At 56.7% G+C, this 22,026-nt stretch overlaps 1 protein-coding gene across 4 annotated transcripts in view; it reads right to left on the bottom strand.

The window, feature by feature from the left end:
* KCNN3 (potassium calcium-activated channel subfamily N member 3) overlaps positions 1 to 22,026 on the bottom strand; it is a 133,664-nt gene that overhangs the window by 36,379 nt on the left and 75,259 nt on the right. For all 4 annotated transcript variants that reach the window (XM_078078600.1, XM_078078601.1, XM_078078602.1 and 1 more), the window contains one exon: positions 16,917 to 17,335. In XM_078078600.1, the coding sequence (XP_077934726.1) occupies positions 16,917 to 17,335 (419 nt within the window). The remainder of the gene's footprint in view (positions 1 to 16,916; positions 17,336 to 22,026) is intronic.

Genomic DNA, 22,026 nt, shown 5'->3' with positions numbered 1-22,026 from the left:
CCTTCATCCCCGCGCCCAGCCCCGCTCTGCTTTGTGGGAAGCAGCGTCACTAAAGATGCTCTTTGCGCGTTGCCAGGCAACAAACAGCGCCTGGGAGGGACGCCCCACCTCCGACCCTTCTCGGGACAAACCCGCAGAGGAGGGAGCGTGCGGAGCAGGTGGCGCCCAGAGCCCCGGGAGCAGAATCAAAGCCAGGCAGCCCGAGCGCCAGGAGGCCGACGGCGGGGAGGAGAAGCGGCTCTGGAACGAGGCCGCAGAGACGCAGGCATGGAGGAAGGGCCTCCCTTAGTTAGGTTTGGGTCCGCGGTCGCGCTGAGTGCCGGGCTGCTGGCGGCGATGGTTCCTGCCGCGAATGCGCACCTATCGACTTCAGTGTGCACCTGGCGGGTGATTTTAAGAAGCGCACGCTGAGCACTGGCATGATTCCGCAGACTCTCCAGGAAACAACAAACAAGGGTCTCCACTGCCATCGCCGTCACCCGCCCCCCCAAACACAGGTTTGTTCGCTCGTTAGCTCCAGCGGCCTGGGCCTTGCGTGGGTCAGGGAGGGCCAGGCCGGGGATGCCCAGCAGCCAAGGGACCGGAGGGAGGCCTGCCGGACGACAGCCCTCTCCGGGCAGGAGCGGCACCGGCTGTGAACAACGGGATCGCTTTCCTTCCTCCCTCTCCTGCTGCAAGCGCTGGGCACTCTGTGGACACTTTCCTACACACTCACCTTCTGCTGGGGAAGAGCAAGCAAGCGAGCAACCGCACACAATGGCGAGCCAGGCCCTGCACTGCCCTGGGCCTGCCTTCCATCCGGGGCACACGACAGACGCGGAGAAAACCCTATGGAAGGTTCCTGCGAGCGTTAAATGGGATGCTGTGTGCGAGAAGCCAGCAGCTAGCGAACGACGGCCCCGTCCCCCTCGGCTCCAGGCCCCGGGCCCACAGCCTTGGCACTCGGCCCGACTCGGCCACAGAGACCGTCTGGCAACCTCGGGAGGGTACTGTCTAATTTCCAAACTAATGAAAAGCCCCAGGACACGTTTATCCCTAAATAAAACCCACAGTTTAAATTATAAACAGGAACAAAACAAATTAAGGATGCTGGTAACTAAGTGGGAGCGGTTTCATGTGTTAAGCTTGACAAAATAATTATAAAGCTCTATCCAGTTAACTACACTCACATTTACTTAACTCTGTAAGTTTGACAATGTAAGTGTTTACTTTATTAATTCTGACATATACTTTCTCAAACAATGTCTAGCCGGTCTCCAACAATCCCCCCACCCACCAAACCGACATGGGCGTTCAAGGCAATGGGCCACATGACCTGCACCTGCTAACAGGAAGCGGCTTCCCACAAAAAACCAGCGTCTCAAAAGTACCAATCACAATCTCTGTCTAGGTCCCAGAGAGCGTGCCCTCAAACAAACTATAAAGTGACTTCATAGCCCAAACTGAAAACAAAAAAACACAAAAAACCCTTACATTTTCTTTGCACATTTTGCTCTTTCTCCCTTGACCCCAACACAGACACGTAAGACCACCCTCCAATTTAACCAACACCCCGAGAGCCCTGCAGCAGGCAATCAGAACCCAGGGTCCCAGGTCTCCACTGCACTGCAAGTCAGGGGACAGGACGGGTCACAGAGCCCGGTTGAGCTGCCAGGCCCTAATCCCCTGAATGGGGACTCTGCTCCCCTCCCAGGGCCGCTGGGAAGCAGAAGAGCATGACCCTGGATTTATGGTCTCGCCAGCTTTTACACCTCCTCCTGTTTGAGCTTCATAACCCCCCCCGGAGGGGGGGGCTACAGATCAGAAGAATGAGACCCAGGGACAGAAAGGCCCCCTGCTTGTCAGGATCCAGCTACAGGCCTAGGCACTTGTCTTACTTAACGGAGGGGAAGTGACTTGCCCATGGCCCCACAGCTGGGTCCATGGTTAAGCCAGGCTGCGAGTCTGGGCTTTCTGACTTTGGCACCCCGGCCTTCAATTCTGTGCGCAGTGAACCTTACATTTAGAAATGTGAGGTGTTGTTGTGATCATTGCGAATGTTACTGAAAGTGAACCACGCTGGTATTATCAGGGGTGGATGAGGGCCGGACTGCCCAGGGCCCTGATGCTGAAGTGGGGAATAGGGACCAATCTCCGAGAGGGAACAAATGGAAGGTTCTAGGGGTAACAGGACAGTCCCAGGAGGTGGCAGGAAAAGACGCATTTGAGGGATATTACAGAGTAAGAACCGAGGGGCTTGATGCCTGAAGAGAGCTGGAGGGAGCTGGGCACGGATGCAGGGATGGTGAACGGTTTCGAGCCTAAGAGATACTTATGGCCCAACAGCCCTTCCCCCCTTCTTCACCAGTAAAAGAACCCAGGAACGAGCATCAGCTACCCATAATACAGACTACATTTTTCCATCTGGGGAACTGACCAATGAAGGCGAATGAAAATGACGTGTGTTACTACTTCCAGGAAATGTCTTTAAAGAGAAAGCACATCTGATTTTGCCCTTTCCTCCCTCCTTCAGGGTAGAGGGTAAATGGGATGGCTGGAGCTCCTGCAGCCTTCGTGAACTCTGAGGAAGAAACCATGACCCAAGGCTGGCAGGGCAACAAGAGAGAAGGAACCTGGGTCCCTGATGCTCTGGAGCACCCTACCTGCTCTGGACTGACCCTGTCCAGGCTTCTTTTGCATAACAAAGAAACTTCTATTTTGTTTAAGCTACTATTATTTTGGATTTCCTGTCCCTTGCAGCCAAAAGCTAGCACTAACTGGAAAAGCTCCTGAGAAAAAGAAGACACACACAGACAGGCAGAGAGAAATTAGAGGCACCATGACAATACTGAACAGAGACTTGATGTCCGGGACATGCAGCACATGAGAAAATGTGTGTGATTCCGCATGACGTACTCAGGAAGAGTGAGCTCTCGCGTGCCCCCCCTCCTCGCTCCCTGCCATGGCTGCCTGGCTCATCGCCCCGGCTGCTTCTTCCCCTCTGCCCGTGTTCCCTCCCTAGACGTGCCACGGCGGTACTCCTAGGATGAACCAGATTATCTTACCTTCTAGCTAAACATCTTCAGAGGCTCCCCACAGCACTTGGCTTTGACCCCTTAACACAGCCTAGGGCCCCCGCCGTGGGCCTCCCGCCCCCTCTGGGGCCCAGGCCCTGCCACGTCACATGCCTGTCCGTCTCCTGTCCTTCAGGTGACTCCGCACTCCCTGCTCTTCACCAGCGCAGGGCCTTTGTACATACCGCTCCCTCTTGGAAAGCTTACCCCGTGTCTGTAAATGGCTCCTCAGGTCTCAGGGGCACATACCCTCCCTAGAACGACCTTCCAAGCGGGTCCCAGCTGAGTAGGATTGTTCTCCAACCCCATTACTTACCCCGAAAAGTCATTGCAACCTTGTGTTTAACTGCTTCGCCGTATGCAGCAGAGGTTTGAAATGGCTTGTTTCTTGCTACCAGTTTTCCCAGGTAGACTCTCCGTGAGGGAAAAGTCCTGTCTTGTTTTCTGAGGTGTATTTAACTCCTAACACAGTGCCTGGTGAATAGTTGGACTCAATATGATTAATAACATTATTATTCAGCAAACTATTCCTAATAGAGCATCGCCACTCAGGGGAGGGGCTTGGGGGGCACGGCGCATTCGAGAGCGGTGGATGGGTTCTCTGGGCGCAGGCACGGTGCCGGGGGTGGTGGAGGATGCAGCGGCCCCGATCCAGGAAGCAGAGCTGGCAGAGGACAAACCGGAAGGGTGGTCCAGAGAGCCGGGGAGGAGAGCTCGACACCCAGTGCTCAGGCCCTTGGTCGGATAAATTACTGCTTTTATCAGAGGGAGAACTGAGGCAGAGAGATGGACCCCCAGGCTCGACCCCACCCCTTGCTAAAGCTGGGAGCAGGACACGACCGTCTGGACAGTGAGAGCCCCCCCTGGTCCTCACACGGCTCGTCGGCCTCCCGGCCTTCGCCTCAGCCGTGGCTCCTGTCAGGTGATGGGCCACGCTGGGTGACAGTGCTCTCAAAGGTGCCAACCCTGAGCAGAGCCGTGCCGCCCTGGGGCTCCCTCCACAATTCCCAGCCAGTGTGCCTGCCCTGGGGGCCTGGGCCCTTCCCACCAGCCGCTCTCACACTGCATTAAAGGGAGAATAATGGGGCGCCTGGGTGGCTCGGTCAGTTAAGTGTCTGCCTTCAGCTCAGGTCATGATCCCGGAGTCCCGGGATGGAGTCCCGCATCGGGCTCCCTGCTCAGCGGGGAGCCTGCGTCTCCCTCTCCCGCTCTGCCCCTCCCCCGGCTCATGCTCTCTCTCTTTCTCTCTCTCTTTCTCTCTCAAATAAATAAAAGCTTTACAAGAATAAGGGAGGTTGCCCTAACACTAGGGGCACTGGAGTCAGTCTGGGGCCCCCACCTTGTGGGGACACAGATGACCAAGGAGGAGGATGAGCAGGAGACAGCAGTCTGATCAGAACAGAGTCCTGTGAGGCCCTGTCCGAGGAGCAGAGACCATTCGTTTCAAGAAGATGAGACAGGTTCTCAAATATCTAGGGCCTCCCGTGGAAGAGGGAACACCGGCCGGCTTCCCTGGAGGCTCACACTGTGCTGAACGCCGTACCCCTGCTAGGGGCTTTCTGCGAATTATCCCCTTCCCCAGATGTCCTGAGGCCGGCTTGCCCACAGGGTCTCCCGCCACGAAGACTCAGCCCAAGCAAGGCCCGAGCCCAAATCTGCCCAGATGGCGATGGCTTAACCACCAACCTGTGTTGCTCGACTTTCTTTTGTGTTGATACAAAAAACAGAGTTAGGACCCAAGTCACAAACTACAAGGAGTTTAATTTTAACTCATATTAGGAAGGTACTACGAGGTCAGAGCTGTCTTTTGAAGTGGTGAGCCTCTCGCCCCAGGTGTGTTCAGGAGAAGCTGACTCTGCCCAAGTACGTGTACAAGCAGGAGCCAGGCTGTCTTTTGCCCCGAGTTCATGGACTCAGCCTCTGTGCTCTCCCACTGCTGTGTGTCTGTTGGCTCAGCTGAAACATGTTTAAAATTTCCAAAGGAGTTTTGCTAACTAGGCTTTGTGCCCCCTCTTTTGTGGGGTGCCAAGCCCGTCAGGCCCACACCCACTTGTCTGGGCCAGCCCGCAGGGGCCTTGCTGGCAGGCAGCTCCCTGAGCCTCTCGGGAGAACAGCATGAGCGGGTGTGTTAGGGCTTGGGGATTCTCACCGGATGTGGTTGCTCCTAAATGCTTAGGCGGTGGGGGGATGGGGGGGTGGGTAGGGATCCAGGTAGAGGGGAGTGTGTGCGGGGAGTGCTCAGTGAGGTGCCATTTGGAGTGCCCGTATTCCTTCCCAGCTCAGTGTCTGGGGGCCTGTGGCCAAGTCTCAGGGGATGTGGGAGTCTGCATTAATGGAGGGAGAAAAATCCCATGAAAATATCCCCCTGCAGCGGCGGTGGTGGGAGCCCGGACTGCAGGGCTCTACACCGCGTGGGTGGTGGTGTGCAGGGGACAGAAAGCCCAGGGTGGTGGGGAGAGCACACTGACTCATCCTGGGCCATCGAACACTCGGAGAAGGCCTGTGGGTGAGGGCCCCGTCCCGTGCTGGTGGGAGCCTGCCCTAGAGATGCAGGGCACAATGGGGTCACCAGGGACAAACAAAACACCCTGAAGTGGAAAAGCTGACAGAATGTGGTTTTCCTGTCTTGACTAATGCCAGCCCACACATAGCCCTGGCTGACGTGGCCTCCAGGAGCCCCTCCCTTTTCTCACCTTCGCTCACTCGGAGGACTTGTGGCCCTGTTGCCTCCCCCACGGGCCCCAGGAGGAACAATGAAGCCCGAGGCCCTTAGGCATCCCTGTAAGAGCCCAGCACCTTCCCTCCGACCCACGCAGCACCGCACAGCTGTGTGCTACCCCTGGAGAACTGGGAAGATGGTCGTTCCAGCCCATTTCTGTAGGGCTTCGTCTCTCTCAGATCCCTGATGGAGGAGGGCTGGGTGTCCTGCCCAGCTGGAGAAAGAAGGCTGGTGCTTAGACTGGTCTTCCTGAGGCGAAATCCTGTCCCAGACGGGCCCCAACCCTTCCCAGCAGAGAGAGGTTAGGGAAACCCAGGGTGTAGCATGACCTAGGCTGGAGTAATTTGGGGATTGATTTGACTGGAAAGATGGGCAAGGGGAGTTCACTTCGCACCCGCGTCCCAAACTCGGTACTTCGGAATGCTGACTTTACAGACATTCGTCATTTCCCCAAATCTTCACTCTCCTAAGAGATGTCATTCGTTAATATATGAGTAACTTATTATTATTTAATATAAAAGCACAAATACACTGGTCACAAATGAACCGTTTCATGCTTAAATGTCAAAGAGCACAAAATCACCGCAAACGTCCAAGAGGAAAGACTTGCTGAATCACGAGTCCCCGAGAAAGAGAAAGTGGGCTGTAGAGGAGTAAAGATGGGGAAACACGTCCGACGAACCCCTGACACCAGAGGGTGGGTTGCTAGGGCCGGGAAAGGGGAGCAGCCCTGGAGCAGAGCCCCAGCCCCAAGTCACTGGTGACTGTCCGCGGGCGCGGCGCCACCTCACCGTGGATCCTGAATCCGCAGCGCGCGGAGACCCCGCCCCCCGGTCCCCACCTGTCCGCGCTCCCCGCCCCGCCCCGTGCCCCTCCGGCCCCCACCTGCCCGCGCTCCCCGCCCCGCCCCGTGCCCCTCCGGCCCCCACCTGCCCGCGCTCCCCGCCCCGCCCCGTGCCCCTCCGGCCCCCACCTGTCCGCGCTCCCCGCCCCGCCCCGTGCCCCTCCGGCCCCCACCTGTCCGCGCTCCCGGCAGCAGCTCCTCCCCACGGGAACCACCTGTCCACACTGGCGGGCCTCTGAGACCCGCCGGCCCCCAGCCAGTGCTGAAGAGCCCCTGGAGCCGAGCGTCGGGTCACCGCTCACCTGCAGACTCCACCTGCCCGAACATCGGCTCTAGGTCCTCCCAGGAACGTCCCCCGGCCACAGAGGGCCTGTAAGCGCCACACCCGCCCGGGAAAGAGGACTCGCTGGTTCACGGAGGCCGCCCTGCCCACTAAGGCCGCTGGCTGCCAGGCGGGAAGGGAGCCTTCGGAAGGAACTTCACTCTCTTCTGAGAAAAATTGTATGTAAACCCGAGCCATGCAAGCTAACTTTCCAAGCTCTGTTGACATAAAACATGAGTTCCTGTGCAAGATGAAGAGGGGTTTTGTGGAGGGAGAAAAAAGCCACTGCTACCTCTTTCCATTAAAAAAAGAGACAAAAGCACATAAAGTCATGCGTTTTCATTGCAGAAAATACAATGGAATGTAATGGGGAAATCACACGTAACATCCCACAGAGAAAACGCAATGTTTCCAAGCATTTTCTATGCATCTGGTATCGATTTTATTTATTTTTTTTTTTAAGATTTTATATATTTATTTGACAGAGAGAGACAGCGCGAGAGAGAGAGAGAGAGTAGGGGGAGTGGGAGAGGGAGAATCTGGCTTCCCACCGAGCAGGGAGCCCGATGTGGGGCTCGATCCCAGGACCCTGGGATCATGACCTGAGCCGAAGGCAGACGCTTAACCAACTGAGCCACCCAGGCGCCCCTGGTATCGATTTTAAATTGGCAACACCCTATATAATACTATTTTTGTCCTCCTTTTTCAAATACTATACCATGACTATTTTCCTGCCTATGGGCTTCAAAAGGCTGATTTTAACATTGTTGCCTAATTGCGCATAGGATGGATGTGCTATTATTTGATTAACTGCTCAAATCCCGGGCCATTTATGTGGTTTCTGATTCTCCACTATTGGGGAGGGCAGCATGCTGAAGAATCCTGACATCAATCGATTATCCCATTACAACAGCGTCCTGGAAGGAATTACTGGTTGAAGTTGCAAACTCGTGAAGGCCCCCAAGACCTGCTGTCCGACTGTCTTCCCCAGGCGGCTTCTCCTTGTGCCCTCCTGCGGAGGGGCGACCCACCCCCGCCAGCAAGAACAGCTTTCTCCAGCATGCATCACCCTCATTTACATCTGTGTCAATTCCAGAGGAGAAGCCGTCACTCTCCATGTAGTCTTCATCTGTGGTTCCGTGACTGGTGAAGCTGGACGTCTGTGTTTCTTCCAACGTGGTGTTCCAGTGTTATGTTTAGCCTTTTTTTTTTTTTTAACTGAGTTGACTTTCTCTGATTGGCTTTTGAGACTGCTTTGCATAACAGGGATATTTACTTCTTGTCATGTTTGCTGCAAATATTTTCCCTAGTATAACATTCGCTTTTAAAATAAGTGTGTATTTTTTGGAGGACAGAAATCTAAAATTGTACGTATGATGTAAGCAGATACAACAGTCTCCTTCATGTGTCTTCTGAGATTTTACATTCTTCCCATCGCAGGATTGATGAAATGTTCACTTTGTTTTCTGGAGCTTGCTCATGGCTTCTTCTTTCACATCTGACTCTTTAATCCACCTGGAATTTTGTCGGTAGCTGGTGAGAGGCAGGCTCTGATCTGATTTTTCATCCAGGTATCTAATCTCCAATCTCCCTGTTAACATTTACTGGAGAACCTATGGCTTCCTAATTGGTTTTCCTTCTCATCACTGGGTTCTTACAAACTAGGGCTTATTTTGGGGTTTTCCATTAGGTTTCATTGATCTCTCATTACTGATTTTTCAGTAATGCCGCAGGGACTTAATTACTTTAGTTTTAGAATACATTTTTTTTTCAAGATTTTTTTTTTTTTTTTGACAGAGAGAGACCCAGCAAGAGAGGGAACAAAAGCAGGGGGAGTGGGAGAGGGAGAAGCAGGCTCCCAGCCAAGCAGGGAGCCCGATGCGGGGCTCGATCCCAGGACCCTGGGACCATGACCTGAGCTGAAGGCAGACGCTTAACGACTGAGGCACCCAGGCTCCCTAGTTTTATAATACAAAACTATCCAGCAAAGTCCCCCTCAATGGTCTTCTCTTTCAAAACAAGTGAAACTACTCTCATTTATTTATTAAAACATCCTCAGAATCCGTACTTACTCCCCCATAAAATTCCTAATTTTGTGTTTTCTAGCATTATCTTGATTAAATTTATTAGAAGCTGATATCATTTGGATGTATGAATTCTGTCTTTCACTTTATTAACTCCTGTCTTATAATCTGTTCTCCCCAGGTTTTGTTCTCCTAGTGAATTTCCATTTATTCTATTTATTTTCATGCTTCATTTTTTAAAATAAAAAACTTTGAGGATATTTTCCTGGGCATACAACTTTGGTCACACTGTGAGTTTGGATACACAGAGTCATCGTTGTAATTTTTAAAATAGTCTTTAACGGTGGTTTTGAACAATTCTTTCTTGGCCAAGTTGTAGCAGAGGAGACTGCTTTAAAAGTTCCCCTAAAGTTTTCTTTTAATTGAATTTTTATGGCCTCATGGTTAGAAAATATGTCTGAAGGTTTTTTCTGGTATTTTGAAACGTGTGGCCAAGAAGTTGATCGATTTTTTGTAAATGTTCCATGAATGCTTAAAAAGATGTATTATTTGTTTATGGGCTACAAAGTTCAATATTTTTCAATTATTAAAATAGTTTATAATTCAGGTCTCAATCTCCTTGTTTATTTTTGCATAAAAGTTCACAGTTTACTGTGTATGGTACTTTTATCCATATTAAATGGTCCTTCTACACCATTTAATGTTTTTTGGTTTGAATTCAAGTTGGTTTAAAATGAGGACTTCTATTCAATTGCCCTTTGGTTTGTACTTCCCTAATAAATCTCTGTTATTCATTTATTTTTCTAGGTCTTTCCCCTTTAGGAACCTCTTCTGTAAACAGCATGAAATCAAATTTTGCTTTTAAATCCCATCCTAAGAGACATTGCCTTCTAACAGGGGAGGGAAACTCAATTATGTTGACTGTTATAAATTGTAAGTTTGTTTTTTCTCATCTTCTTTCGTGCTTTCTGTGTTTTTCAATTCTTCCTACTTCTTTTGTCTTTCTGTCTCTGCCGTTGTGTGTGTGTCTCCCCCAGGGATGTGGAGAGTGCGTGTTCTCAAGGTAGTGAAAAGTGGGGCTCGTGGCAGGGTTCTGGGGTCTCGGGTCTGCCACTCCCCAGCTCTGGGGCTTGGCATGCCGCTTTAACCTCTCCCTGCCTCAGCTTCCTCCCGGGGGTGGGTGTGGAGATCGCAGTGGCCCCCCACACCTCACGGAGCTGGGGTGCAGGTTAAGTGAAATAATACTTGGCTGATGCTATTGCTATCCTATTGTCACACTTCAAAAATTCTACCTGTGGTTACCTTTAGGTTTAAAAAATGATTTAAACTATATTTCTCTAATTATTAAAATTGGATGATAGGGCTTTTGACATTCTCTTCTACCTAAGATGATGATTTTAGCATGCTTTTACTAATCCTTCTTAGCCTTCTCTCAACTTTTTAATCTGGGAGTTTGCAACTCTCTAATTGTTATGGAATCTTTTATCACACATCTACTCTTTCCAGAACCCACTTTTTGTTTGACGTCAGAGTTTGGTTTTGCAGTCATGGTCAAATGTACCTGGATTTCACTTTTACCTGGCTTCAGTGCTGCCCACCTGTCTTTCTTTCACACCATTGCATTAAGACCTTAATTGTGATTCATTCCCCAAAACGTGCAGCTTGTTTACCTCCTGAGCCCACAAAACTCCAAGGATGACTTTTGTTCTTATTTCCCAGAGGAATGACGCTAATGTCTGCAATTTAGGGTTCCTGAGGAAGTTCTGTTCTGTGCTGCCCGTGTGTCCTAGGATTGCTTAACCTTTAGATTCAGTAAATTTTCCAGAAAAAGAGTTTATTAGGATATGTCTAGGTATGGCTTTGCATCCCTGTTATGACTGAGAACAGCTGTTTCCATCTGCCTAATCTTAACCTCCCCACCACCCCTGGGCTGCCAGTTCTAGAAAAGTTTTCTTGGTGTATGTCTTTGATTATGCTGTTATCCAGATTATCCTGGTTTCTTCCTCCAAAATAGCTCTAGTTCTCGGGCTTACCCTTGATTCTGGAGCCTCTAGTTCTGACCTATCATCCACCTCTCATCTCTATGTTCTGTTCCACATTCTGAAAGAACTTCTAAGTGCGTCCTCCACATTCCATGTTTTAAAAATTCAGTACCTCCAATGTGAGTCTTCTTTGTGCTAAAATAGTTTTCGTTTTCTGGCACTCTGTGCTTCTGTGAACCAAACACGGTTCCCTTTCATGTCTGCTGCCTTGTCCCCGGGGCAGAAATCACAGCCTCCTGCACCGTTAGGGAGCCTAAGAGCCTTCTTGGGCTGCTCTCCCCGCCCCGTGGCTCTCGTGATGAAACATTCTCCTGCATCTACAATTACTCTCCTCTTTCTTTAATTAGCCGGTCTGGTTCCAGGGCCTCGGGGAGGATCTCCCCCCGACCCCACGCTCTGCCGGAAACACACTGTGCCATTAGGGGGATCTGCCCAGACCCGCACTCCTTGGGCTCCCCCCTGCCCCCAGGGCTACTGACTTCTTCCTTCAGCTAGAGGGCAGGCTTCATCCAATGTGGCGGGTACTTTCTTGTCCTCACTAACTGGTCCTCGGATACCCCAAAGCAGTGGTTTGCAAGCTTCTGAAACCATGCACTCCTATGAGTACAAAGATTTTGAGCGTGTACCCTCCTCTGCTCTATGTATATTTATTACTAGTTGCACACATGTGTTACTATCTACTTGCTTATTAAATACTGAAAAGCTTCAGTTTTGTAGGAGCGCCTGCGTGGCTCAGTTGGTTGAGCATCTGACTCTTGATTTTGGCTCAGGTCATGATCTCAGGGTCGTGAGATTGCCCCTCATCGAGCCCCTCCTGTGCCTCCAGGCTCAGTGGGGAATCTGCTTGTCTCCCCCCTCCCTCTGCCCTTACCCCTGCTCACACACACACGCTCTCTCAAATAAATAAATAAATACACCTTTTTCTGGATTTAAACCTTAAGTTCTGCAATAACAGTAACTATGACTAGAAGCCCTGATCGCGTCTTCCCATCGCCCCGGCGGGGCTCGGGGCGCACTCCACACCAGCCGTTGTGCCTCCACCCAGAGGGGCCCACGAGAAACCACAGCCCTGCTCTCAGCTCTGCCCGGCCCACGAGGACTCGGCCTGGGGGCTTGTGTCAACCCTATGCCGTGGGTCCCGCTTTGTGTCCCTACTCGGTTCTCGGAGCTGAGGTCCCCTGCCAGAGGCGGTAGGAGTTTGTGGGAAGGACATGCGGAGGAGGGGGCTCTTCTCACTTCCTGGCTTCTGGCTGGTGCCGCCCGGACACGGGCAGTGGGGGTGGAGGAAGGAAGCCTCTCTTGATCTCTTGCAATGGGAAGGGTGGCTCCGAACAAGAGAAAGAAGGGGCCCGTAGCTGTTTTCCTTCAGTTCCAGGGGCAGGGCCTCCAGAATCCGGTTTCTCATGAAAATACGAATATGTAGAAATAGATGAAAACTCACACCGTCACCACTGAAGACCTGTTGACAGGCTGGCCGTGTGCAGAGCTTGGAGCCTCAGGAGGGAGAGTCCAAAGGGATTCCGTTCAAGAGGCTGGAGGTGGTTTACAAAACCTGGCTTGGGCTCACAAGACAGTTTGCTGTATCTGTGTTCTGCGAGGCCTTTGTGCCTCCCGCGGGGAGGTAAACATTCCCGGGCGCTGGCCTCTGCGGAGGGCGGCCAGGAAAGCCCACTTCTGCAGCCTGCGGCCCGAACACAGGGCTCTCCACAGCCCGCTCGCACGACACGGTGTTTAATGAGGAGCTTCCTCCGATGGGCTCTGGGCGGCCGTGGGAGGCGGGCACGCGGCCAGGAGAATCCCAGAGAACGCGGAGGCCCACAGCTGTCAGGCCCACAGCCGGTGATGTAAGGCCGCTCTGGGGTGTCCAAGGAAAACAAGCCTGTGTTGTCGGGCCCGTCCTGGCGACCGGGAGCTGCCCTCCCCCGAGCAGACGGCGCTGCATGAGTGCTAGCCCCTTCTTCCTCAGAAGGGGGAAACGTGAAAAACCTTTACTGTCACATAAAAGCCAACCGAAGATATGAGAAATGCCTTTTACGATGCGTCTCGCTGAAGAGGGGTCTCCATAGCAACTTCAGAAGTGTGTGTATACAACCAGATGAGGCCAGGCTGATGAGAGGCGCCCGGAATGTGGACAAGCTCCGCTCTGGGCATCAGCAGGCAGGAGTATTCTAGAACCTGTCACGTTCCCTCTCTGCCGACTGAGGTGCCAGCCTCATCCCCCGGTCAGCTGAGCCACATCAAGGCCGTCTTGCCCAGCCTGCTGCTGCTGTCCACCAGCACGACCCCGTGTCCGGTTTCTGTCCAGTCTGTGCTTGAATGGCTCCCATGTCAAGGGCCCTTCCCGCCTTCTCTAGTGCTGGGCGCTGGGAAAGGACAGTGATCGTCTACGCTGGATTCTGAAAGAAACTGCTTGGTCACTGAAAGAGCAGTGCTTCCCTGAGCAGCAGAAAACATGCTTATTTATACGTGTTTTCACAGCTCCGAAGGCCAGGCTCCTGAGAAAGAGTCTCACGCGGGAGCTTTATTGGGGCAGTTCTCAGCATCAGCCCCTGGGGGGAGCGGCGGGCAGGGCGGAGAGGAAGATGAAGGGCCAGGCAGTCAGAGGGGGCCTCGGGGGACCCTTCGGGGCCCCTGGAGCTGGGAAGGCCCTGTGGGGACCGTCCTGCAGGAGGCGAGGGGCCTGAGCCTTGACGCTCCTACACTGACAGGTCCTGGATGCTCGTGGCCCCGGGGCAGGGCCCTTGACCTGGCCGAGGCCACTCCCTTCAGCCTGGGCAGTTCTGGGGAGCGGCTCCGCGGCCACCAGCGGCCCCAGCTGCGGGAAGGCGAGCGGTCCAGAGTGGGCTTGCAGGTGGCGCACGGCGGATGTGTGTGAATTTACCATGAAGTCAGCGCCGAGGACAGAGATCAAGGGCAAGGGCACAGACAGCAGGGCCCTGGGATCTAAGTGCCAGCCTGAGCGGCCCTGAGACTCTCGAGCCGGGAGCCGGGACAGTCCAGGCCACAGCGTCCTTGTGAGTTCGAGCATCAGCGCGGGGCGGGGTGGGGGGGGAGGACGACACACATGCACCAAGTTCACACTCTGCCTCCGCACTTCCTAGCCCTGCGACTCAGGCCGCTGCTTGCTGTCCGCTCCCGCAGCTCCGACGTGGGGACGGTCGCAGCGCCTCCACCACAGGCCTATGGAAGGCAACAGAGGGGACCCGCAGAAGCATGTCGCAGGACCGGCGGGCGAGCCGGGGAACACAGGCGTCACCATGACACACACCGAGGCTGTGACGTCCTCGGGTTCCATCTGGACAGAAGCTGTTTGGTCGAAGGGCTTTCCACGGGAGCGGGGGGACAGGCACGAGGCCTGGGACTGGCTCGTTGGTTCTCTGTGCCTTTCGTGGGACTGCGGCCGTGTCAGCCCTGCCGTGGGCTGTGGGGGGCCAGCCGACCCAGCCTCAGCTCAGAAGCCTTGGCGGGCCCTTCAACGCCAAATAAAAGGCAACAGAGTACTTTGCAAACTATACACTCGGAAGCATGCTTATTTTCGGGTAAAAAATAGTCACCACCTTGTGGCAGGTTCAATAAACAATGAAACTCACTTGCAGACACTTGGCTCCGCGTTCAGCACAAGTGTTTGTCTGAACCACGGCGTGAGCACACACGCCAAGGGGGTTGACGTGAGGACGCGGAAGGTTTCAGACACCGGAAAGGGCTTTGCAAATTCAATCACAGTGGTTGGAAGACTCGGCTCCGATCGATTAGGAAGGGGAACAGGAAGGCAGGGGCCTACCTGTGGTAGGAACTGGCTGGCTCTCATTCTACAAAGCAGCCACAGAACTCCCAAGAGTTACCAGAAGCTCTCCATTAAGACGGTTGATTTCCACTAGCACTGTGCTGCGGTGGGCAGGCCCGCACGCTGCCTCGTTCCTCTCCAACAACAAACCCTGGAAAGTAGGGATTACGACCCCAGCTTGCAGGTGACAGAACCGAGGCCCAGAGAGGTACAGTGGCCGGCGCGATGTTGCTCAGCCCGGAGTATGTCAAGGGATTTAGGGCTGGAACCCAAGCACCAGCTTTCCTGACTGCAGAGAGAGTGTCTGCTCCCCGGGAAACTCTCACGAGGCCCCCCCCCCCAGCAGATGCTGTGGTGCCAGCCGCCACAGGCGGGGTTCTGAGGAGGTGGGCATCACGTGTGCCTGGGGCTTTGCCCACAAGAAATGTCTCCCCACCTGGCACTGGCTCGCAGGGACGGACACTGTCATGCTTAGGGGCCTTTGCGGCTGCAGAAGAAAGCCCTCTTGGTCTGTGTGTCTGCTGGCCAAATATCCGCAAACAGAACATCTCCAAATAGGGGGGAGGTCTGGCTCGACGTGCCTACGTGAGACGTTTTTAGCTAACTCTCCTCCCCCTTGTGTCTCTGGCTTTGTCTCTGCTGGGACAGCGGTGCCTGGAAGATTGGCGACACAGCTATCAGCAAATTGAGGGGGACTGCCAGGTCCGTGCCAACTGCCCAGGGTGCTTGCCCGGGCCTCCCCACATCTCAAGTGAACTTCTCTTCCTTCCTTCTCAAGAGATCCTCATTTTAAAACAAGGGCACTGAGGCCCAGAGAGGTTAAGTGACTTGCCAGAGGCCTCACAGCAGCTTGGGGAGAGAATCCAGCTTTCTAACAGACGTGTTCAGACTCCACATGGGAAATCAGATTAAAATGAATATCCAGGGCTAGCTGGAAAGGGACAGGAGTCCTCAAGGGCAGCTTGGGGGTGAAGGTGGAGGAAGGTGGCCTGTCCAGCCCTTGAGCCTCAGGGAGGGCACGTCAGAGGGGCCGGCGCTCTGCGTTACAGGGGGCTCTCTATGAGGCCACATCCTCCCGCTTGCCCAGCACCAGCTCCTGAAATTGTGTTTCCCAAGGTCTGCTCCTGCCACACCGCGCTTCTCAAAACTTTAGGTGCATGCAAATCATCAGGTGAACCTGTTAGCATGCAAATTCCACTTAGGAGCTCTGGGACGACGCCTGAGGTTGCAGTTCTCACAAGCTCCCAGCGATGCCAGTGCTGCTGGTGTGTGGGCCACACGGTGGGGGCGGGGCAGCAATAGTGTACAATGAAAAGGGTTTTGGGGTGAATACTTTCGAGAATATCTGGACTGAACAAAATTAACCAGTTTCCTTACTGCAGGACTTCCCAAAACCTTGAAAATGCCAGTGAGCGTCGTTAACGTCCCAGAGGCAGCGCTGGTACAGAACTGCAAAGTGCTGTGCGGGAGAAAGGGCGACGGAGGAGGGCACGGAACGCGTGCGCACACCGGCTTCCACAGGAAACGGAAGGCGCCGCGCACGCGCCTCCTAGCTGACCGGCCCGCGGGCCCCGGCTCCTCCCCCGGGCGCGCCTCCGGGCCTCCGGCTCCTCCCCCGGGCGCGCCTCCGGGCCCCCGCTCCTCCCCCGGGCGCGCCTCCGGGCCCCCGGCTCCTCCCCCGGGCGCGCCTCCGGGCCCCCGCTCCTCCCCCGGGCGCGCCTCCGGGCCCCCGCTCCTCCCCCGGGCGCGCCTCCGGGCCTCCGGCTCCTCCCCCGGGCGCGCCTCCGGGCCTCCGGCTCCTCCCCCGGGCGCGCCTCCGGGCCCCCGCTCCTCCCCCGGGCGCGCCTCCGGGCCCCCGCTCCTCCCCCGGGCGCGCCTCCGGGCCTCCGGCTCCTCCCCCGGGCGCGCCTCCGGGCCTCCGGCTCCTCCCCCGGGCGCGCCTCCGGGCCCCGGCTCCTCCCCCGGGCGCGCCTCCGGGCCTCCGGCTCCTCCCCCGGGCGCGCCTCCGGGCCTCCGGCTCCGCCCCCGGGCGCGCCTCCGGGCCCCGGCTCCTCCCCCGGGCGCGCCTCCGGGCCTCCAGCCTCGGCGCACGTGCGCCCCGCCCCGCCCCCCGCCGCCGGGAGCCTACCTTTCGCAGACGCGGACGGTCCAGGCGGCGATGACCCACAGCGAGATGCTGAACACCAGCAGCACGGTGCCCGGGCAGATGGTCATGAGCGTCTTCATGACGAAGCGCGTGTTGAAGTTGATCTTGTTGAGCGCGCCGATGCTGCGGGACGAGGCGTCGGTGAAGAGCTTGCTGTGCAGCAGCATGACGCGCGCGATCAGGTAGAGGCGCAGGAACATGGGGATGGACAGGATGATGTCCACGTCGGCCTCCGCCCGCGACGGCGTGTAGGAGAAGGCCAGGCGCGCCGTCCAGAAGAACTTGTACTCGCCGGGGATGGGGTGGATGGCGCACACCAGCATCTCCAGGCTGATGTGCAGGATGCGCTCGTACGTCATGGCGATCCGCCAGTCGTCCGCGCCGTTGTCGATCACGAAGAGCTGGCGGGAGCAGAGAGCCCGTTAGAGTGGCCGGGGCTCACCTTGGGGCCCCCGGGAGGCCTGGCCTGTGCGCTCGGGCCCTGCTGGCCTCTCCAGACTGCTTCCCGGGCCCCCTTCCCGCCTGAAGGCGCCCCGAGCTGGCTGTCCCGCGAGCAGGAGGAGGAGCCGCCGGTCCTGCTAAAACCGGCCCTGCCCCTGCGGGGCCCTGGCGGGGGGTGTGGAGCTGAACAGCGGTGCTTCCTACCCGAGCGGCCCCGGGGGCTGCGCAGCTTCTCTCCCCCTGCGGAGAAGGGGTCCGTGTGCCCGGCGGCACTTTGGCCCCACACAAGGCAGCAGTGTCCACGGTGGGGGCCCTGGGTCAGGATCCCGACCCCGAGGCGAACGAGCTCTGTGATCGGGGTACGTTAGCGAACCTGTGTGTGCCTCGGGCTACCCCCGCGGCCGGCCGGCTCCGTGAGGCTGCTCCGGGTCTGTGTGCACCGGGGTCAGAAGCCCGCCTGGCTGCCAGGAAGCCCTCGCTGTGATTACCGTTAGCACCACGGGTGGCCGGGCTCAGGGCCGCCTGGCGGCACTCGCCCTCCTTGCCTCTGAGACCCCTGCGGCCACACCATGAGGGTGAGCACCTGCCGTGTGGCCGGCCCTGGCCGCTGCTGGGGCCCACGGGGGGCCCGGCCTCGTCCTCAAGGAGGTCCCACCTGAGGAGTGGAGGCTGAACAAAGCAGCTCTGAGCTGTTCCACGAGGGGAACTAGGAGGCAGTGTGGGTCCAATGGGGCGCAGTGGCTCTCGTGAGGAAGGTGTGATCCCTAGCCAGGAGAAGGTACCCAGCCAGGACTCCCCTCCCGCCGTCCCCAGCGCAGCTGAGCCAGGGGCGGGGGGTGGTCCAGACACCGCCTTCCACCATCTGCAGACACAGAAAAGCCCTAAATGGCTGCTCGGTGGGTCCCCTCTGCTCCTAACTGCCACTGACAGGCCAAGCCATGGCAACGTGACTGCTGGCCAGACTCTTCAAATAGGAAACGAAAACCGTGCACCCTATAATAAAGAATGCATCGGGTTACTATAGTAACCGGGTTCGCTGTGGGCAGGAACCCAAGCGACGATGCCGAGGCACAGACCTCTCTGAGTCCCCCGCGGGGAGGGAGACTGTGTGCTCTCCATGTTACAGGAGACGGCACATCACGGCGCCCAGCCTGGCAGGAAGGCGCTGGTCCCCGGGTGTCCTGGTGTGGGAGGAGGGGGTGGGGCCGTGAGCAGAGGTGGGTGAGCCCCACGGGCGTCACCACATCCAGTTATTAGCTGTGTGCCCTTTGGCGGGTCACATGCTGCTCTGAGCCAGTTTCCACCTCTCTGCCAGCGAACTCTTCATCTTGAGCCTGCCCATCTCACGGGATTAGCGTTGGGGTCCAGAAATACGGATAGTACGCGGAAGTGTGCTTTACCAACCACTCTAACAGTGGCCTGGGGGCACTCATGGGGTGTCCGTGGGGCGTGGGGGGGCTGGGGCTCCAGGGCAGGCCCTTGTGTCCCAGGACACTCCACAGCTGTCCCACGTGAGGACCCCCTAATGCCCACCAGAGCCACAGGGCAGCCCCGCGGCTCTCGCCTTGGGCGGCCCCCCACCCACCGCGTCCTCGCTCAGCTTCCTGCTTCCTGCGCGTCCCTCACACGCTGCAGATCTCGGTGCGTACTTTGCTTCTTGTCTGTCTGTCCGTCCCCCGGAATGCTAGAACCACTCGGAGAGTTTGTTGAAAGTACCCGTACCTGGGCCCACGCAGACCAAGCCGATCGGAATCCCTGTGGCTGAGGCGCCAGCACTGGGATGTTTCTTCAAGCTCCCCAGCGGACTCTAAAGTGTCTCCGGCCTGGGAGCCTCCAGCAGAGCCGGCCTCCTGAGCGACAGGGGCCGTGTCCTCCCTGCGGCCTGTGGCACCTCCGGTACCCGGCCCGGCCCGCACGCGGAGCCGGTGCTGGTGAGCGCGTGTTTAGTGAACGGCACGGCTGCTGACTGTGGGAGCCCCCCGGCTGAGCGCCCTCTTGGGCTGTCTCCTCCTCTGAGGAGTGAGGGGCAGGTCAGACGGTCCCCAAGTTGCCGTCTCCTCTGAGGACCCTCTGGCTTGGCGCCTCCCACTTCTGTGTGTTGGCGCACGAGCTCTCCAGCGCCAGGACCGACCCCGGCGCGTCTCCTCTCTCCGGCGCCTGGGAGGGTAGCTGGCGCGCGGTGGGCAGCCTCCGGCACTTTGGCGGCTAGAGGGCTGTGCAGCTGGATGACTGTGTCATGTGAAAAAGAGGACAGATGGCCAGAGCCCCTTGCCGACCACCCAGGAATGGGGATTCCTGTGGGAAACTCATTCCTAAGCCTGTGACCATCGAAGTACCTAACGGTTCACCTTAGCCACGGGCAGGGTTCCCAGGGGGTGGTCCAATCTGGAATAAATAAACAAAGCCTTAGAAAGTTCTGGAGCTGCTCTGGAACCGGGACCTCAAGCAGCGCTGGGCCAGAGGGGTGAGGGGAAGGGGGAAGCAAGTCCAGCCAAGGACCGTCCTCCCCTGCGGTGTGGTCCCAGCCATGCAGCCCCGGCTCTGGAGCAGCCCGTTTGAGGATGGTGTAAGCACGCCAACGGGATGTGGGGGCCTGGCCTGGGGCACGGGGCACCAGGGAGCCCTCAAGAGCTCGGCTCTGGGCAGTCACGGAGCAGACGCCTCGGAGGCCTGGGCTGACCAGTGAGCTTCCTCCTCCCGCGACCCCTCAAACGCTGGCTTGCCCACGTGGGGAAGGCACATCCCATTGTCCCCGTTGCTGGGAATTTCCGCCTCCTAAGCCTACAAGAGTGATCTCAGCCCTTTGGGTCTGGCCAGCCTGAAGGAGCAGGGCCCAGTGGCAGGCCCACGGGCCCGGGCCTCTCCTGCCTCGGACAGGGCCCTGACCTGAGCTGACTCCACACCTGGTCCTTCTGCCACTCGGCTGGCAGTTCTGAGAACCTGGAGGATTCTCAGCCTGTGAGCATCACCCTGAGAGCTTCAGGAGGGAGATTTAATGTGACAGAACGATCCCACACTTCCCTTCACGGAGCTTGTAATTAGAGAGAAGGGAGAACCAAGTCAACTCAGCTCAACTCCGTTCAACAGAACAGTTGTTACGAACCGACTACCGATGCTCCTCGACTTCCAGCGGGGTCCTTGACCACCGACCATGGCCGCTTAGCCTGGCCGACCCCAACCAAGCTCACAGCACTGTGCCTCGCGTCACGTCTGAATGCCGCGCTAGAAGTGACAAGCCGATGGCTGTGCGGGGACAGAGTGCCTGTCGGCTGTCCGGCTGGCCCCCAGCCGCTGCCCGCACCATGGGGGAGGACCGTGTCACGCGTCCCCAGCCCAGGAAAGGACCCATAGACCGAGTGCACATCACCGTCACAGCATCATCAAGTCAAAAACTCGGGGCCCATGTGCAGCCCTAGAGGTCTGCTAAGGAAGTAACTCTTCCGTGCTCGCCCCCGCAGGGGAAGCAACGATGCAGGGGACGGATGTGCCCACGAGCCGGACTGTGGCGGTCATTCCACAGTGCAGACTTGGAATGTATCCAGTTGTATTTGTCAATTACTCCTCGATAAGAAGGAACCAAGCAGGTGAGGACACGGCGGGGACATAAATACGAATCCGACCCATATCCAGGGATCAGCCTGTGACCTCCGGTAGCTCTAGCATGAGAGGCAGGGTGAGGGCGCGTCCGGGAAGCTTCTGGGGCGAGGCAGGGCCTGGGAGGCCTGTCCCACACACGTGTGTGGCCGCTTGTGCAAGTGACCCCCCACCCCGTTTGCTCGCTTCTTCACACGGCGCTTTGCCTCTCCTCCCAGCGTGAGGTGCCGTCCGTCTCTCAGCCCCTGGACTCTGAACTCGGCCATGTGCCTTGCTTTGGCCAGTGGGGCGTAGCAGGGGTCGGGAAGGGTCCGCGCAGCGGGGCCTGCGCTGGACACCCGTCTTCCCTGTCACCCCGCCTGCAGGCAGCACCAGCTGCATGGCCCCAGGGAGGACCAGGCCACACAATCATGAGGGAACGAGGCTTGTTTCAAGACATTAATTTCGGGGCGTGCCTTCTTATGCAACAAAAGTAACACATAACAAACCTCGCTCACGCACTATGGAACCCCCGTGTCAGGAGAGCCGGGTCCTTTGCCTGCCGCGCCCCACGTTCTCCTGCCGCTCCTGCGCGGCTCCCCAGTCCGGCCGGTCAGTCTGGCTCCGTAACTGCGCGACCATCTGGGGAGGGACCAGGACAAGGGCACGCCAGCTTCCCCAGCCTGGGGACACCTCATTTCATAGATCTGAGAATAACTCGATGCCTTTAAAAAGCGAGTTTGCAAGCAGTTTGCTTATTTTGCACGCTAAGTGCTCCTCACATGTGAGGAGGTCAGCCGGTGGACAGACTCAGAACAAAGGCTAAACAGAATTTGTCGGGTGTGGAGGGGGCAAACTGCAGGGAGTTTGGGAGCCGTGAGTCTTGCTGGCAAATTCGGGGGGTAAATTGATTTAGCTGGCAACAAGCAAAGAGGTCAGTGTGAGCATTCTTTCGTTGAACAGCCAATTAGAGGTATAAAAAAAGCCCCAATTTCCCTTATTTATGAATTCTCCAGAAACCCTCGCATTGGAGCTGAGGCGCATGGTGCGGAGCGCGGGTCCTTCCGCCCGGGCCTGG

The sequence above is a fragment of the Halichoerus grypus genome, chromosome 7 (genome assembly GCF_964656455.1).
Source record: "Halichoerus grypus chromosome 7, mHalGry1.hap1.1, whole genome shotgun sequence".
Lineage (NCBI taxonomy): Eukaryota > Metazoa > Chordata > Mammalia > Carnivora > Phocidae > Halichoerus > Halichoerus grypus.
This window is presented reverse-complemented; position numbering and strand designations above follow the sequence as displayed.